General features: G+C 41.7%; 1 protein-coding gene across 1 annotated transcript in view; it reads left to right on the top strand.

Annotated features, from left to right (window-relative positions):
- FARS2 (phenylalanyl-tRNA synthetase 2, mitochondrial) overlaps nucleotides 1–16,211 on the top strand; it is a 199,684-nt gene extending 183,473 nt beyond the window's left edge. Inside the window, exon 6 of the mRNA XM_075704989.1 lies at nucleotides 16,047–16,211. Within this exon, the coding sequence (XP_075561104.1) occupies nucleotides 16,047–16,185 (139 nt within the window). The 3' untranslated portion in view covers nucleotides 16,186–16,211. The remainder of the gene's footprint in view (nucleotides 1–16,046) is intronic.
- Nucleotides 16,212–18,457: the final 2,246 nt, after the last annotated feature.

Here is an 18,457-nt window from a genome sequence, read left to right as displayed (position 1 = left end):
ATTCTTGATAATCCATGTACATGTATGCTCATTTCCATCTTCTCTAACCAAAAGCAAACCATTCAATGTCTCTAGCCATACGGATTTCATATGCCATACAGTGCAACTCAGTCTTTCATGGTAATGACTCGACAACTTACTGAATCCAGTTAGCAGCTTTATAGATCATTACTCAAAGTATCTCATAGTTAAGTTTCATAACAGTCCCACTTAGATTATCTCACACCCTCCGTGTAACTATTCATTAAAGGCAGCCACGCCTTCTATCAGCAAAGGAGTGATTCACTGATTCATTAGTATTTCTTTCTCTTGGTCCCCACACCCTACTTCTGTCCAGCCCTATTTCTTAATATCCGAAAGCCAAACAGTCAGCTTGGGCTGATGTCCCACAATACAGGGGATAAAGGCAATGATCTTGAACAGGTTCGTCTTTAATGGTAGTAACATCTTAAGCATTGCTGCTATATTTGATGAAATACTGAAAGAGCGAGCTTACAAGCACAGGTCTCTCTTCCCAGGATCTCTATTACATTTGCCAGAAGGGAGAACTTAGCTTGCATAGAGTGAAATTTGTGTTATAGCAGAGGCCCTACAAAGGACCCTACTCACATAAGGTCTGCTCAGACCACTGACCTCAGGCTTAACTGGTGGCAAAAGAGTTTGCACTATTACAAAGTTCAGCTGTCATAGCTGTTTTCACTTACCTCTTCTCATGTTGTCCTGAACACATTCATTCATTTCCTAACTAAACTGGTGTATCATCATTTTTAAGAAGAGAATCTGACTGGCTGCTTCTGCTGATCAGTTTTAAAAACATTGGTACCCAGGGACCTGTCCCTCTTGTTTTGTAAAGCGTCAGCTGAATCCTCAGTTGGCAGAAAGAGATGTCATCCCATTGCCTTCAGTGGGAATAGGTCAGGAGATTGGACTCAGCAGCATTTGGGGACAGCCAGATGGGTTTTTTCCCTCTCCCTTGTATCTAACTCTCATTTTGAACATAATGTATAACACATTTTTACATGAACTTAGGGAAAAAAAAGGAGGAGGTGATTCAGTGCTTATGTGGATTCAGTGAATTACCAGCTTGTGATTTTAGTCCGTGTTTCCACATGAGTTTCTCCTGGCAGCATAAGTCTTGATTTGTGCTGTTCTCACCCTGGCACTGTGCTGGCGCAGTGGCTGGTGTGGCCATTCAGTGAACCAGATTGGGACTGGCAGGGGAGAAGAGTTTGTGCACGTGAGTGCAGCGGAGAGCCACTGTGGATGCAGATGATTCAGAAGGGAGCATGAGTAGCATTGCAACCCTCTCAACAGTGGGTGCCTAATAATTTTCATATTTTTTGGTACTGTGTATGTTTCAAAGCACAATATTAGAATACCAGCCATCCTGGCTAGGTGTGACAAGAATCAGGCAAAGTAGAGAACAAACTCTGCTGATCTTAATGGTGCGACCCAGTGACACTTCACAAGGTGACTGTTCAGGTGTAATCTCAGAAGGAGCATCTCCTTCCTTGTTTGTTACTGTAGTTCAAATGAGGAAGATCTACTAGCAGAGATGATGGTGTTTAAGGTCATGCCACCAAATTGCTGCATCTTATGTATAATAAATACCAGTCTCCTCTTCTGTAACTCTAAAGTCAATAATGTAAGAACAACTTGAGTTCATTTCAGTTAGTTATATATGGATTATATATGGATTTTATATATATATATATATATATATATATGGATTAATAGTTGCTGTCTGGATGCAGCTGTATGCAACTTACAATGAATTACCTACAAGTAAGACAGTTATATGGGACTGTGGTGCAGGAGCCTGTGGCATGCATGAGTCTTTCTGCTATGACTTAGACAATCATGTCAAGAATTTCATGGGTTTTTTGAGGCAGAGGAGAGTATATGTCTTAAACTTGTTTAAGAGAGTCTCCAGATCAGGGAACAAGAGACTGCAGTACTTTCAAAGTAGTACATGCCCCCATTAAGCCATTCCTCGTTACTGTACAGGCATAAGTCATAAATAGTTTATTTGTTCCTTGGCAACTTCATATTTCATGTAAGAACGAAAGAACACATATGCAATGGAACTTTTATGAGATCAACATTTAATTCCTGAAAAAGATTTAGTAAACGTCAATATTTCCCCAAAACTGGTGGTCTTATCAGTCCAAGCAAACTTGCAAAGGTTAATAAAAGACTGGCCTTTGCAGCGATGGCTATGAATGTGTATATACACCTATATGCACACACTCTTATACAAGTACATGGGGTTATTTTTCCTTGTAGCAGAGTCGTGGCCTCTCATTCTCTGCTGCAAAAGGCAGTGTAGGTAGATAAAATGAAAGGCAGCTCCTTCCTCGCAGCTATTGTATAGGTAAGGAAGAGGTACAATAAGTGAATACAGAACAGCAAGTGAGTGAGAATGGGGAGGCCCGGATAATCTTGTGTGGATAATACAAATACAAGGGAAACATGGCTGGTTACTCAGAGCATTATATTGAGGCTCCCTAAGATGAGATTTCTATTACGTTTCTATGTATTTCTATTATGAGATTCATTGATCTGCAGTATGTCCTTGGGCATGTCATTTCCTCCATATTTTTCAGTCTCTCTACCTGCAACAGGGCATAAAATTAGTCAGCTTCTATGTGAAAAGGCCATAGTCCCGAGAGTTGTTGTCCTCCTCGGGGCCAATCAGCCTTCATTCAAGGACTGGTGTCTCAGATGTCTCCTCATCCCTGGACTTCCCCAGATTGCCTTGGGGTGCAGATTTCCAACAGGCTTGTTTGCAACATTGTTTTGTTAGAAGGACTTCGTCCTTATTTCAGGATTGCCTGGGGTTGAATGTGAACTTGGAAAGCTGAAAGCAAAGGGTTAACCTCTTGATACAAACTCAGAAAAACATAAAAGAGAAAGATGCAGTTCAGCCTATCAAGAATATGCAGCATCTTCTGTGGCTGTTCCTTAGAGCTTTCCTAAGGCATCTCTCAGCCCTGAAGCAAAGGGGACAAGCAGCTGAGTGACATTCTCCCTGTGGGATGCTGTCTTACAGAGTGGACTTTTCTGGGGTTTTTGTTTGTTTTTTTATTGGCTTTATGCAGTGAAAGATAATTCAGCAGCACTTTGCTTTCCTATCTGCTGTATTTCAACATTGGCCTATAAGGCTAATGAAAGGGTTGCTGGCCTAAAGAGGTTATGTCATTTTCAGGGGATTCCTTTCCCACTCAGTCTGTGGGTCTCTGCTGTTCCCCTTCAAAAGTTTTTCCCTGTTTGCTTTATTTCCTGGGAATCTAGTGTTGGTAACACAGAGCTCTCTTGCTAGGTGTAGCAGCAGTGGTTTGTGTTTCCTATCTCCTTGGCTTCCTGAACTAGGCTTTTTTCCCCATCTCCTTTTAATGCAATGGGATAAACAAATGCACGATGTGTATTCAGTTGGAGCTATGAGGAGCTGTCTTTGCTACTCAAGTAACTTTCTGCATTTTAAAGACTGTTACATTATTTTATGCTAAAGAGTTGAAGAGTGCTGCCACCTAGTTCATCCTCCTACTCCAAAACAGGATCAGCTCTACTTATAGCATTCCTGACAGACACTTGTATAACCAGTCCTTAAAGATTTCCAGCAATGGGGACCCTACCGCCTTTCCAAGAGAATTTTCAAGCTGAGCATTTCTGCAATATGAGCTCATTACTTTCGTCTCCTGCCGCTTGTGAATGTTGATGAATAGATTATTACCTAACTTTGTGCAGCAGCATTTTATGTATTTGAAGGGTGTTTTCATGCTCTCTCTTCTTTAGGCTGAGCAACCTGTGTCCTCTCAGTCTTTCCTTATAATTTGTGATATCTAGATATCTGCTTGTTCTCATGGCTCCCCAGTGATCTGCCTCCAGTTGCCTCACATCTTTTTTGAGGTGTGGAGAGGGTACTTCAGCTGAGCCAGGAGCAGTGTTGAGTAGGGCAGAAGGATGTCACTCTGGCTGCATTCCAGCAGTTCGTCCCAGAGTGGTGCTTGCTTAGCTTAAAGCACCACAACAACATCACAGGTTCACCTTCAGCTCATGATTCTCTGTGGTCCTTAGATGCTTTGTGCAGCACTGCTGTATGCCCAGCTGTTCCCCATCCTCTATGCATGCAGCTAATTGTTCTTGGTTAAATACAGAAGCTTACACTTGCCCTGGTTGAATTGTATCCTTCAGCTTTTCCAGTTTGTCAAGGCTATTCTAATCTTGTCCTCAGTTATACTTACTGGTTTACCCAGCTTAATGTAATTTGCCAGTTAACAAACACTTCTGCTGCATCACCTATTCCGTTAATTAAAATATTCCATCATCCGGGAGCCAGGATGAAGAACCCTGCAAGTGAGAACGGTCCTTCACATTTGGCTACGAACTGTGGCTAACTGCTTCCAGAAACAACAAATTATTGGCAGCTACTCCAGCCATTTGGAATACCACCTTTTAGTAGTAATCATATTATTCACCAGTTTTCTCGTCTACCTTCATGCGACTCCCTCCAAGGTGAAACATTTAGGAAGACAGATTTTGTACTACCTAATTTTGTGAACTGGACTTAGTATTTTTCTTCTTTTTTTCCAGTTTTTGTTACAACCTTTAAAATTTTTTCCTAAGATTTTTCAGCTTTGTCTGAAACTGCTTGTAACTGCCAATGGATCCATGTTTTGTGGCATATTGATCTTAGACCATTTTTTTCTTACCTGGTTTAGCTGACTGAAGATATGTGTCATAAGCACATACACACCCCTGCACACGCACTTGCCCCCCATGGTGTTTGCTACGTCCTACAATTTATTGTTTCATTTATTGATTATTGATTTATTAGTCTGTTACCCTTTTATAGAGGGAAATTAAGTTGTTTTGACTAGATTTGCTCTATACATCCATGTTTTCTATTTTTTTGTCTTTTTTATTTCTATTTTGTGCTTACAAGTGGTTGGGTTATCTGCACCAGAGTTTTTCTGGGGGTTTAAAGTAAAAGCGAGTGGTCCATAGCTCCTACAGCTTCCTAGCTTTTGTTTTCCATTTTCAAAAATAAGCACTCTGTCTGACCTTTTCCAAACATTTGGTACCTTACTTGTCCTCCATGAACTCTCAAAGACAACTGATAACAGCTCTGAGATTTCTTCTGCTCATTCCTAAAGTATCTTAGGGCAAAGTTCATCTCTTGGACAATTTGAGAACATTTGATTGGCTCTAGTGCTCCCCGTGTATTCCCCATTCTGAGCTAAAATCTTATCCTTTCTTTGCTAGTATTAATTCCTGCTACTGAGAGTATCAGTTGGCCTTTTTCAGTAAAGTTTTAGCAAAAATGGTATTTTGATCCTCCTAGTGTAATGTCTCAATGGCTTGCTTTCCTTTCTTGAGTGGTAGACCAATAATTTCATTGTACTTACAGAATGATGTGTCTCATTTTGTGCCCTGACCTCTAGTCAGTAACACACATGGTGTTTTATTGCATGATGCTCATATCATCTTACTGTAGGAGGTGTTCACTATGCATGCCTCCTATCACAGTCACATTTTTCTTTTCACTTGTCTTTTCATAAAGAGTAGCCATAATATTAAGGGGGCAGCATGCCAAACATGGCAGTTAGAGTTTTCCAAACTAATGCTCATTTTGACAGCAGTAGAAGTTCTGGCCAGTGCACCTGATTGGTATATGTTGTCATCATTTGGCTAGTTGCAATGGTGCTGTGACGTTTTCCCCATTGCTATATTCAAAATAACCAGGCAAACCTCATCTACAAGACACTGGCTCTTCGTCCATCATTGTAATCCAAATGTATTACCTGTACAAATGGGACCCAGCAAGAGAAGTGTTTAACAGCCAGACAGTTTTCCTGTGTGTTAACAGTAGTTTAATCTGCTGGCCAGTAGTTATCCTTACTTTGAGGACTTTTTCTGAGTTATCTTCCCAAGGCAGCAACTGTCAGAAAAGCACTGAGAAAAGGTTTCTTGTGACTGTCTGTGTGGAACCATACTACCCTCAGGGATTGAAAGTGGGGAATTTCTGCACCTCCAAAACAAATCCAGTTAGCCAGATTAAGGCTCATAAAACCTGACAATTCTGAGAGGAAAAATAATGTATGGACTGGAAGGAGATAATAAACAACACTTAATTGTGCAAGTGGCTGCAGAATTTTCACCAGGTTTAACAAATACTGTAAGCAGCCCCATTGAGACACACCCCCCCAACCCCCCGTCAATCCCCACCCCACCCGCCCCCCCGTATTTGCACACACAGAGGCACAAATGTTTTTAAGTTGCCTTTTAGTGCTGCAGGTTGCCCAGAGGGCAGGTGGCTTTAATGTGTTGCTTTTACACAAAAAAGGGCAAGTGATTTCTTTTAACCTCTGCTTTCCGTTTTTAAGTCCCTCCTGTCTTCTGGTCTCAGGTTAACTCATCTCTTCCTGCTCCTTTCTTCCTCTCCCCATCCTGTTTTCTCCTGATTTGGGATTAGTTTTTCACTTGACAAACAGCACATTTGGTTATCCTGATGTTGGCTCTGCACTTTTCCCCGCCCTGTCCATTGTACATGGAATGAGTTGCTTTTTTCTTGCCGTAGCCTGTTCTGTTTCCAGGGCTGCTGTACAATTTGCAGAAAAGGGTGACAGGAAGGGGGTGTGTGTGGGAAGAGTAACTTGAAAGAAGGGTAACTCAAAGGGTCTGTGCCTGCATTTATCCAAGTCCCCGTTCTCTCATCGATATGCTGTGTGACCTTGGAAAAATCATTTAGGTTCTTGATCTGAGTCCAGAGCCGTGTTCCTCTTTACCTCAACTCTCAGCAAGTGTAAAGGGAACTTAAACACCTAGCTCCTGGGCGTGGTGAGAACAAAACCACTCATCTCAGTGATGAAATCTATACAAGTACCTGAAACAGCATTCCATCCTTCCCATGTACCTGTCTGCCATCTAACTTTGTAGACCCTGATTTCTGCTAGTACTCAGTGGAGATGCATCTGAACCAGCTGTCACTCCCATCCATCTTCATTTCCTAGGAGAATTAATTGTTTTAAATTCTCATATAAATTCCCTTTTTACTCGATTATGAACTATGTTTTAATTTGACAGCGATGTTATTTTTAGTAATACTTTTTGTAGCCTTTAGTATTAACATCTAGTTGGGGGAAAAACTGCTAAATATTTATACTTCTCTTCTTTGATCTTTCACTCAGAAGAACTGAAAAGGTATCACACTTAACATTTTTACTATAAATATTTTAGATAGCATTTGCAAGTGTCCAAATTCACCTCTCGTGTTGGATTTGTTCAGATTATTGAGATAGGTTGTCACTCTTAAGTGCTTCCAGATGGCATTTCAGTTGCCAATGGTTGGAAACTTTTGAGTGATACTGTTGTGGCTGATGACCAGTGATGGGGTCATTAATACTGCTGTTTGACACAAGTAGGACCAGAGCCTCTTCCGTCCTCTTACTTGTATGCTGGGGCTCAGAGGGAGATGAATATAATGTTTTTGCACAAGAAGCACAACAACTCTGCAAACACAGTGTCTTCCAGAGTTACTCTTTGCAAACAGGTTGTGTCCCTGACCCACTCCAGTCCTAGCCAGTTGCCCTGGAAGGGCACAAGGGGTTGTGAATGAGATATCTGTCATGAAGTTCTGCCAGACCCACAGAGCCTGTTGCTGCTGGAGCTGCCTCAATTTACCATTAAATTACTAGGAATTTAGGAGGGCAAGAGAAATGTGGAAAAAGTAGGAGAGCCAGCAATGACAGAAAATATGTTGATTTGTTGTGGTTTTACTCCCTGAAAATGTAAATTTTTCTGTAAGAATTTTCTGGCTAGCAGCCAAAACGCTTCAGCTGCCAGCACTGCCAGGACTTCCAGGTATCGCATGCTTCTGTTCTCCTCAGTATGCTCTGATTCCTCATCACCTATGTCAGACAAGTTTCTTTTCCAGACAGAAGAGGTGATCCATCGTAGGAATTTTTTGCCTTGCCCTCTCATGGGAAATGTAGTCCTGCCATGGGTTCTGAACTACACAGGGAAGGAGAAGGTCAAGGAGCTTAGATGGCAGTTCCCATGAGACACAATATCCAAATCGAGTTATTTTGTTCTTTTGTTTGCTGGGTTGGAGAACGTTTAAGCCTCTGGTGGTCAATTTTTAAACAACAAATAACAAAAAGTATTACCCCTTGCATTTTCTTTTGGTGAAAAAACAATTAGACTTTGAAAAGCATTTGACACGGAACCTTTTCAGTCAAACCTAGGGGAAGTGAAGCAAAATAGAACCCTGTGCTGTACACAGAACAGGTATTCTGTCCTGTCTGATGCTGAGACATCACTTTTTCTCTCTTACTTTCAGCATCGAATTATTTTTCTGTGTTTAGTACATAAAATGAAGTGTCTCAAGTATTTTACCAACCAACCCTATCTCATTTGGCACTGCAATGGGTAGAAGGTATTCCACTGGATTTTTTTATGTGTGTGTGTTGTATCGGAAAGTTTGCTTTTTTCCTATCTTTATTCCACCTGTGCAGTCCTTGTATCTATCATAGTGACAACCCTAAAGAAAAAGTAGGGTTTTGTACCCTATTCTGAGCCTCACAGGCTTGCACATGTTCTGATCTTTGTGTGCATGCCCACTGCATGACTTCCTTTTATTCCTGAAAGTCTCAGCCTTGGTAAGTTGGGAGACTCATGCATAAAACTCGTGCATTAGAAGTGCATAAAGTTGCATCTATCTGGCATGATGAGTGCTCCAGGGTTACTATGCTGACAGCAAGGCAAGTCTTGAAGATATTCAGCTGCTAGTCTACTCTTGAATCTTCCTGGATTTAGAGCAGGATTTTGAACTGACTCACTAGATGGAGTGGTGAGCCCCTAAAAATTGAGGAGGCCCAGTGTGAACTGAGAGCACAAAGTTTGTCTTACAAGAGGGACAATTCTCAGTCACATCCAAGTTGAAATCCATGTGGAACGGATTCCTCAATATTGGTGTAGATCAGATATGATGGGAATTCTGTCGCCTGTGCTTGGTAGATGATTTTTCCAAAGAGAGGGAGATTGGAGGACAAGCAGTCATCACTGATGCTGGAATCCATCCCCTTGAGAACTGGTTTCATACCTGCTTCACAAACATTGATCATTGCTTTCTTCAAGGAATCAATGAGTCATTGTATTAAAAATGAAAACAAAAAACCACAATCCCAAACCCCAAGGCTTTGCAGTTTTATTCTGGCCTTCCGTGGCAGCAAAAATCTGTGTCACAGTTAGCTTATGATCCTGTGGGGACTTTGGATTTTCTTTTGTTATAATGGAGAATATTTTTCTCCTTATTCTTCACCCTAGTGATATTTCATCGTTGCCTGCATGTAATGGATTACATTACTTTTGATGCTGTGAGGCTTAAGAGCTTTTTAATGGGAAGTGCTTGGATCTGAGATGGGTTGACTGTATCATTGGCTGGTTCCTGAGATGACTGTAACAGTGCACAAGGGAAATACTCTCTCAGTTTCTTGTGTAACTCCGTCTGTTTACAAGAGTTCCCTCTGCTTGGGAGCTGGCAGAAAAGAGCCCTGCACTGCTCACGTTAGTTCTTCTTTTGCTGGCGTGTATCAACAAAACAAGGTGGTCTGTTGAAATGAGAAGAGATTGTTAGGGGCCAAAGTGCTGTGCCAAAGCACAAATAATTGCTTGAATTGTTTCACTAAACATTTAGGGAGTACATCTAACAGCCAGAAGACTTTCTCTTCCAGGTGATGCTTATGAATTATTTTTTTCAGTATACATCTGTTCGTATCTCTTCCTGCATGTAAGAAACTAGGTGATAGATTTAGGTAGAAAAGGAAAATGATGATCAAAACTTTCTAACCAGTTCAATGTTTTCAGATACTTGATGATGGCTTCGATTCTGTTTATGGCTATTTAACAGTGTCTCAGTGGCTGAGAAGCTGAAAAGTTTCTGAGTGCTTTCACTTTTCATCTACCTTCCATTATCTTAACTAGTAGGTGTTATTTACATCTATTGCCACTGCATCCCATACTGCGCTCTTTATCTCTCTCAATAAGCTGGCTATTAACAGAATTTTGACTTTTTTTCTACATTAAGAGAAAAACTTAAAAGGGAATTAATATTAAAGAAGGAAAGAATGAAAAGGCCAAGCAGGTTCAGGGATTGCTATTCAGATACAAATTTCACCAAGTCCAATTAGAAAAGAGCAAAGTCCATTACTGTCTCAATTTTGTGAAATAGAAGAACAATATTTTGGTCCAACCACCTGTCAGTGATCATGCATCTCTTCTAAAGTAACCACCAAAAAAATCCACACAGTCTCAACATGGTCACGTTGACCTGAACTATCTTTGAAGCTGAACCATCCTTCTGTCAGGTGTCAACTGCAAAAGACCTGCAACAGGAATGACCGTTCCCTGCTTCCTGTGCGTTTAAAACAATTCTTTCTTCAGGAGGTGATCTAGTGCCTTTCACTAGCATCAAAATCACCTTAAACAAAAACATGTCCATTTTTTAAAATATGCTGTTGTATACAATAGGCTCTTCCAGAGAAATGGAGTATTAGCATTTGAAAGGACTGATGAGAATGCACCTTTGGGAAAGGCCTTTGTTCAGAGAATTACTGCTATATTCTACTTGCATATCACCATGGTAATTGAATTATTTGCCATTGACAGTAAGGTATATAGCACAAGCCTTTTGCCATTTTCCATGATGTGGTTCCTAGCAAAGAGTGCTATTTGTCAATTTAAAATTTATAGTATGACATTTAGCAGTTGTGCCTATTATCGTAGTGGTGGATGTGGTTTGAAAGCATGAAACAAAAAGGAAAAGGTAATTACATCATCATCTTCTTCTTCTTCTTCTTCTTCTTCTTCTTCTTCTTCTTCTTCTTCTTCTTCTTCTTCTTGCAGTTTAATATTCCTCCCTGTCCTGTTTTTGGCTGGGATAGAGTTAATTTTCTTCCTAGCAGCAGGCATAGTGCTGTGCTTTGGATTTAGTATGAGAATAATGCTGATAACACACTGATGTTTTAGTTGTTTCTAAGTACTGCTTATGCTAGTCAAGGACTTTTCAGCTTCCCATGCTCTGCCAGGTGCACAGGAAACTGGGAGGGGGCACAGCCAGAATAGTTGATCCAAACTGACCAAAGGCTATTCCATACCATATGACGTCATGCTCAGTATAGAAACTGGGGGGGGTTGGCCGGGGAGCAGCGATCGCTGCTTGGGAACTGTCTGGGTATCGGTCGGCGGGTGGTGAGCAATTGCATTGTGCATCACTTGCTTTGTATATTATTATCATTATGATATTGTTATTATTATCATTACTATTTTACTTTATTTCAATTATTAAGCTGTTCTTATCTCAACCCAGGAGTGTTTCTCACTCTTACTCCTCCGATTCTCTCCCCCATCCCATCAGGGTAGGGGGAGTGAGCGAGCGGCTGCATGGTGCTGAGTTGCTGGCTGGGGCTAAACCAGGACACTCCCCATTTCCACTTACAGCATGAACTATTCTGGAACTGTTGGAGCCATAAAGCAAAACCAAAGCTGTGCTCTCCGCATGGCTTTGGCAACTATGATGCTAGTAACCTGAGGCAGTATTTTCATTTCTTCCCATCATCATCCCTTTCAGGACATTACTGCAAACAAGACATGCCTTTCTCTTCGCTGTGGTCATTTCATGCATACTCAGAGCATGATGTGATCTCTGTGGAGCATGTAGTGGTCACTGAGTACTGTGTGAAGGTTTATGTAAGGTAATTACATGATGAATCTTTTGGGGGGATATAGGATACAAACTGCCATGGCAGGAATTGGAAGACCCTCAAAGAACCTCATTAACACAACTCACTTAACAAAGAGAAAATAATCTCAAATACTTGCATTACCATGTGTGTAGACCTTTCATTTTAAATAATACTCTGTAGGAAAAGCTGCAATATAGATATGGTGGTGAGAAGTACTGCTTAGTGCACTGCTCAGAGTACAGAAGAGATGGTACTCTTTTTTTGCTCCTTGATGCTGTGGGAGAGTGTCATCTCTACACTTCTGTTCCTCAAAGTAAATCCAGCTTTCTAGAAAAACGTCTGGTTCTGTGTTGTCCTCACCACATAGGTGCGGGGATAACCTGCCTACAGAAGTTTCTGTGCTTCCGTGCTTTATCTAAGGCAGATGGAAAGTCGAACACAGTTAAAAAGTGGGTTTTTTCCCACTCACTGCTGCCCCTTTTATCTCCCTCGTCAAGTACAGGATGGAGAAATTTTCATTCTTGTTACGGTATTGCATGTCATGCCAGGCATTTATTCTTTAGGCAACATTTCGGTTACCAAATGATCCTGTGTCTTAGTCTTATCTACCCACTGCGACAGGTTCCCCAGTATGTTTAGGTGTTCTGCTGTTGGTAGCTTCTGGGATCAGCTTTCTGGCCAAGTTGTATTTAAAACATCCTCCAGTGGACTTCCATGCAGGGAAAGCTAACACACAGGTATTAATTTTTATTGCCTAATGTACCCTTTCGTTCTAGCCCTGGTCCCAGTGTCAGTTTGCTTTCATGTTTGTTTTATTAGACTAGTGGCAGGCTAAGGCCCCTTAATTTCTTGCTGTGCTCAGATATCAGGCTGAAATATTGACACATATACACTGACCTTCAGGTTGGCCCCATGCAGTGAATCTGACCTGGCAGTGAGCATCTTCCTAGCACGTGGAGGCGGCTGCGTGCCAATTCCTGAAAATCACGAGGCAAAGCCATTTCCTCCAAAAAAATGTATGAAAGAGCATTAGGCATTGTTTCACTCCAGTGTTTGTTCATGAACTGTTATTCTTGTTTCCTCCTGCGGCGTCAGAATAAATCCCTGTCTTCCTTTTCCCTTTGAGCAGTGCTTCACTGTATTCACTGCATTTCATTACCTGAAAGCCGCAGGCTGGTGCAGAGGAGACTGGTGACACTAAGATCAGCTGAAGCCTAATGGGAGATGAGTCCACGTGACGGTGAACCGCATGGACTTGTCTGGCGGTGCAGTTTAGGTAAATAAAGCCCAATATGCTCACTGTTAAGCTGCTATTTTTTTTTTTTTTTAACGGGTGAAGCTGCTGTTCTAGGTTTTGGCCTCAAATTTTCTGCTGCTCAGGATAGAGAGCTACTGCTTCTGTATCATCAGGCTGCAGCATGACATGCAGCAGAGAGTTCATTATGCATTAGCAGAGCCATCTTTAAGGTAGGCAAACACTCTATGACTCTTGCAGAACAAAGGAAAGCAAGAAAGGGAATCAGCAAACGTATTATTTGCTGACAATAATTGTTTCCAGTTGCAGCTGACAACAGTGATTAATCAAATTGTCTTAGTATTTTATTTGGGGGCAGGGGGGTAAGTATCAGGGGGGGAAGAGCCAAGAAGGACTCTTCCCCATCTCCCTTGAAAAGTTAGCTACTACTACTCTGAAAACAGTGCTTAACATTTTGAAGCTTGCAGTGTGTCTTTTATTGAAATAGCATTGAACCATTAGACGACTCCTTTCTAATTAGTAACAAAGATGCAAATAAACCTAGCTAAAACATCAGAGAAAAATGTAACATACCAACCATGTGAGTTATGTGTAGCCAGCCTTGTGTATTAGTAGTTACATCATTTCTTGGCTATAATTAAAATTAGATTAATTACATTTAATGCAATCCCTGTTTTATTTCTCTTGCACCAATGCTTAACTTCAGCTGCAGCTAACAGAGCTCTAGTCCAGTGCTGCTCTATAAGACCCCTACCCTTTCCTAATTGAAATGCTTCCTAAAGATGCTGGCTTTCCACAACAACCACAAGAAACTATTGCGTCCTATTCTAACCTATTTAATTTGCCTTGTGAATGAACTGCTCACTAGGATGGAGGGACGGGGATACATAAACACATGGGTCAAGAGAAATTGTTACGTTCAGTTAACTACGACCAGTGAAGACAGAATGTTGTAGCTACCCTTACCACAGCTTAAGTATGTTAAGCAAACTTGTGTTTGCATCACATTGAATGGTAGTAATGAGTTTTCCATCATGGGATATATTCCCAGTATATACAAGACTTCAGGATCAAGCCTGTGACTGTACATCTTCTAAATAGATTTTCAGCCAAAGCAATTTGCAAATGTTTTTGATCAGGTGGGTTGCTGTAACACCATTAAAAGCTGAAATACTACCAGCTGTAATGGTATCTGCCAGTCTGGTTTTGAAAATTGTTTCTGTTGAGCCCAAATTCATTATTCCTCTCTCTCATTCAAATTTTTCTCTTACAGTGTAGCATCTGGCCAAACCCTTGTTATTCCATTTACTTGCTTCTCTCAGGTCTGACCTCTCGACTGCTTTGCAGAGGTGGAGCAGAGCAGAGCAACACCTTTTCTGCAGTTACACCTCCCCCTCTTTTCTTGAAGATCACTTTTCTACAGCATTTAACCTGCACCCAGGGAAAGCTTGTGGCTGGGTTTTAGCAGTTAACTGCGGTCAGCATAACACTTGATGAAATGCAGTTTGCCCTTTCCTATGCTAGTCAGATTTAGCTTGCTTTATCTTCAGAGAACACAAAAAAGAAGGAATGCTTTAATCTGAAATAACCTTTTTGTTGTAAACTGCCAGTGGGAGCAGGGCAAGCTTCCCACCCATGTTGGGTGGGACAAAGTTGGTATCAAATAGCTTTTCTGAGATAAAAAATACCTGTGCCTGTTTCTAGTAGGATCTGAGGTTGAAATGAGTATCTGGAGAGTTATCTTTGTGTGTGAGCACATATAACCTTAGTTTTAATCAAATAGTCAAAATAAACGTGGTTTCTAACATGAAACAGTTCTCAGGAGAGAGATGACCCAAAGCTTGCTGAATGCCTTTGTGTGCCATTAAATGCAGAGTTCTGCCAGTCTGGGAGATCCTTCCGTCTAGTACTTGATCTCTGGTTTTCCATTATTTTTCCCCTCAGATTTTCTGTCTTTCACTGAAGTGAGTGTTTACCTTTGAATGAAGAAACTGTGGGGGCTCCATTTGAAATTAAAAATAAAAAGGATGCCACAACTGCCATTTAAATTCAGTAATACAAGCTCTGCAATTGTAGAGATGCCCTTGCAAGAGATATGTACTCCAGCCTGGTTTTGCTAGAGAGCAAGAAGGTTTTTTGCTGTCTTATTCAACTTACTGGTTTGTTCCTGGTTTTGCATTAACTTGTCTTTGCCTAATTCAGCAACACTTAAATACTCTTTTTCCCCCATCATTCCCTCTTCTCTATTCCTTTTCCCTGTTCTCTTTTGCTTTTTCTTTTCCACAGCAAGGGGTAAGAAATTTTGCCATGTGTGCCTGCTGTCATGTCTCGCCCTGTTTCTTGCCAAGTTTGCTGGGCACTGCCGTTTGGTGCTCTGCTTTGGGAGTGGCGGCCACCCTCATCCTGCATTTCTGTCCTTCTCCCACAAATGGAGACTTCAGATGCATTTTGCCCTTGTTTCTAGTTTCCAGTGAAGGCAAAGTAGTCACCTGAATTGAAAAATAAATGTTTTACTCTGTTTTGCAGCTGTGTGTTCAGTCTCCTCACCAAGGCTGGAGCCTGGATCGTAAGGCTTGTGAGGTGCCCTGTATTAGCTAGCAACATTGCTCTCCAGTGCGCTGAGGTTGCGCGGTATTTTCCTTATGCCCATCGCCGCCAGCCCCACTGGTCTGAGGGGAGTATGTGTGCACAGTGCTCCCTTGAGGTAGCCCCACTAGCACCAAAATGAGAGCGCTGTGGTGTCAGCAGCAGTTCAGTGGTGTTAGCATAGCCCTTCTCCTGGGCTTGTTTGCTCTGGTAAGAAGCTACCACACTGCAATACAAGTCGAAGTATAAGGTGGACTTCAGCGAAGTCCTCTGCCAAAATTAAAATTCAGCTCAGTCCCACCTCTCCGGACTGTATTTTAGCATTAAAGTGATTTTCAAGCAACAAGAACAAAATTAGACCGCAAATAACAAAATGATCCAGAAGGTGAGTTTTTGGCCTCATGTGTTTGCGTTTGTAGGCACATGTATTTATAAGTCCTCTTTTGGTTTATATTTTGTAGGACAAAGAAGGTCAGCCATTGCTACCGTATCATTTACCGCCACCCGGAGAGGACTTTAACGCAGGATGAGGTGCATCGCATCCATCAAGCTATTGAAGAATCAGCAGTTCGAGAACTTGGGGTTGAGGGCAGGTTCTAGCATTGCTGGTCTGAAGCCCTAATGACAGTTGCTTTTTCCTTCCCCACCCCCCCCCCCTTTTTTTTTCTTTTGGGGGTTGGAGAGTACAAGTAAAGAGAGGGGTTTTGTGACTGAACCTAGCACATAGAAAATTATTGATAAGTGGGCAATGGTAAAACTACCAGATAATAAACATTACTACTGAGAAATCATTGACAAAGCGCTGGCGCTTTATTTTAAGAAATGAGTGAACAGCAGTAATGTAAGATTTCCCTCCTGTTACAATAGGAAATACACTGCCTGGTGGTTTTCTGTGTTGTTAATTGGTCCCTGGGTTCCATTAAACTGTAAATACTTGGCATTATTTCTGTGTTGACAGGATCTTCTGTCCATGTAGCGAGTGAAGCAAATCAGAGACACAGATTAGCTCAGGGAAGAAAAACCTATCCCTCCCTCTTTTTTAAATAAGAAATGCCAGGTTTTGCTTCAAGAAACCTTCCAGGAAGTACATCTTGTGAAGTTTGGCTCTCTTACCTTCAGAACCCCTGGGTATTGCTTTCATTTGCTACAGAGAAGGAGCCAGTGTGGCTCTGGGGCCAGGCTTGGCTGTCTTCAAATGCTGGGTCATTGGTGAGTCTTTCCTGTTGGATCGCCCTGCTCCCACAGAGCTGAGCAGAGACACTTAGTGAGGCGCTCCGAGCTGTGCTGCCTTCCCCAGGTGAGGAGCTCCCTTGTCTTGGTTGTCCTCACATAGGCACCAGTGCAAGATAAATCTGTTGCCCTGTCACCATCAAAGGATTGATACCACATGGGGCAGGATGGCAGAAAAGAGAAACTCTTCCCTACAACAACCTGAAAAGCAGCTGCCTTGATCTCTCACAGGATCTTACTTTCTAGCAGCAGTGTCTGCTCATAAATTTGACCTTTAAGGCAGGAAACCAAACTAAAATGGGATCTCCTACTATCTCAGGCACCAGTCGCTTTACAGGGTGCTTGGCGTTTTCATTGCAGGTTATAATAAGTAAATTCTGGCAGTGGTATGATGCTAGGACCTGTAGAAGTGTTCAAATGGTCTGATAAATACTTGATGAGCCATTGTAGATGCTGATACGGAATATGGGACCTGTTTTTGCTTGTAATGGTATTTCATACAGTCTTGCAGGTCACATCTGGTTGCCATGTGGGCAGCATTCCCTCCTTCAGGGAAGAAGGCAGTAAAAGCACTGCAATAAACAGCATCTAACACTGATTTATACCTTATCAAGAAACATCTGTGCAGCAGGCTTGTACTCAACCATAAGAAGCCAGTTACTATTGCAGATGTGACAGAAGCAGAGAGCTCATTTTAATTTCATTACTCAACCTATTTATCTGTGTAAACAAATCCTAATCTAAATTGCTGTTGTGTTATCCAAATAACTTGATTATGAAAACAATATGCTAGACTTTCTACAAGGCAAAAAGAATGGGTGCCATTTAGGCAACAGAAAAACCTACTTAGTTATTTTAAACCATGATCTACTAAGATCCAGAAACACAGCCTAGCCCATTTGATGTTTCTGTGTCTCCTTCATCCTTTGCCTTTTCAGGATTCTCAGTGAGGACCACTGAAGAGGAGGAGCACTCCCCTGAACTGCACTGAGCAGTAATTATTCCAAGACAAGGCTTGATCGATGCTGCCACACGGGGCAGCAAATTATGTGGATGTTAATTGATGGGATTGCATGTGGAAAGAGTACTAAAACCTGTCTGCTGTATGAAAGAACTAAATCTCTTGGGAAAACAAGAGACTCTCTGGGGTGGAGTAGGTTGCAAGATTCCCCTTTTAATTTATTGATTAGTGAAGTCTCCATTTTCTGCTCCCCAAATCCTTCAGTTCTTCTCTCATTCTAATCAGCCAGTTTTGGACAAGGAGGAGAAAATTGGACAATGAGCCATTGTCACTGCGTCCATGTCCAGCTTTGCAAGGAAACTTGGGTGTTCTTGAATCAGCTAGTCTCCAGCCGCTAACATCAGTTGTGTTTGGCATGTCTGGCTGTGAACTGTCTGCAGTCTGGTGAGGAGGGACTCCTTGCAACAGCCAGGTCTTTGTGGAGTAACGTTATTCTTTGAAACCTAAAAGATTAACCTCATGGACTAATAGGATGAAGGGGAAATGCAAAGCTTTCCCTGAAGTTGACCTGACACCATGGGATCATCTTCTGGAGTAGGTGTTTTCATAGCAGCAACTTTCAGACAAAAATGTGAACCATTAAGATTAAAAAAAAACCCAAAACACAGCTTCTTCAGGAGC

This window comes from Pelecanus crispus, chromosome 2 (genome assembly GCF_030463565.1).
Source record: "Pelecanus crispus isolate bPelCri1 chromosome 2, bPelCri1.pri, whole genome shotgun sequence".
In the NCBI taxonomy this organism is placed as follows: Eukaryota; Metazoa; Chordata; class Aves; order Pelecaniformes; family Pelecanidae; genus Pelecanus; species Pelecanus crispus.
This window is presented reverse-complemented; position numbering and strand designations above follow the sequence as displayed.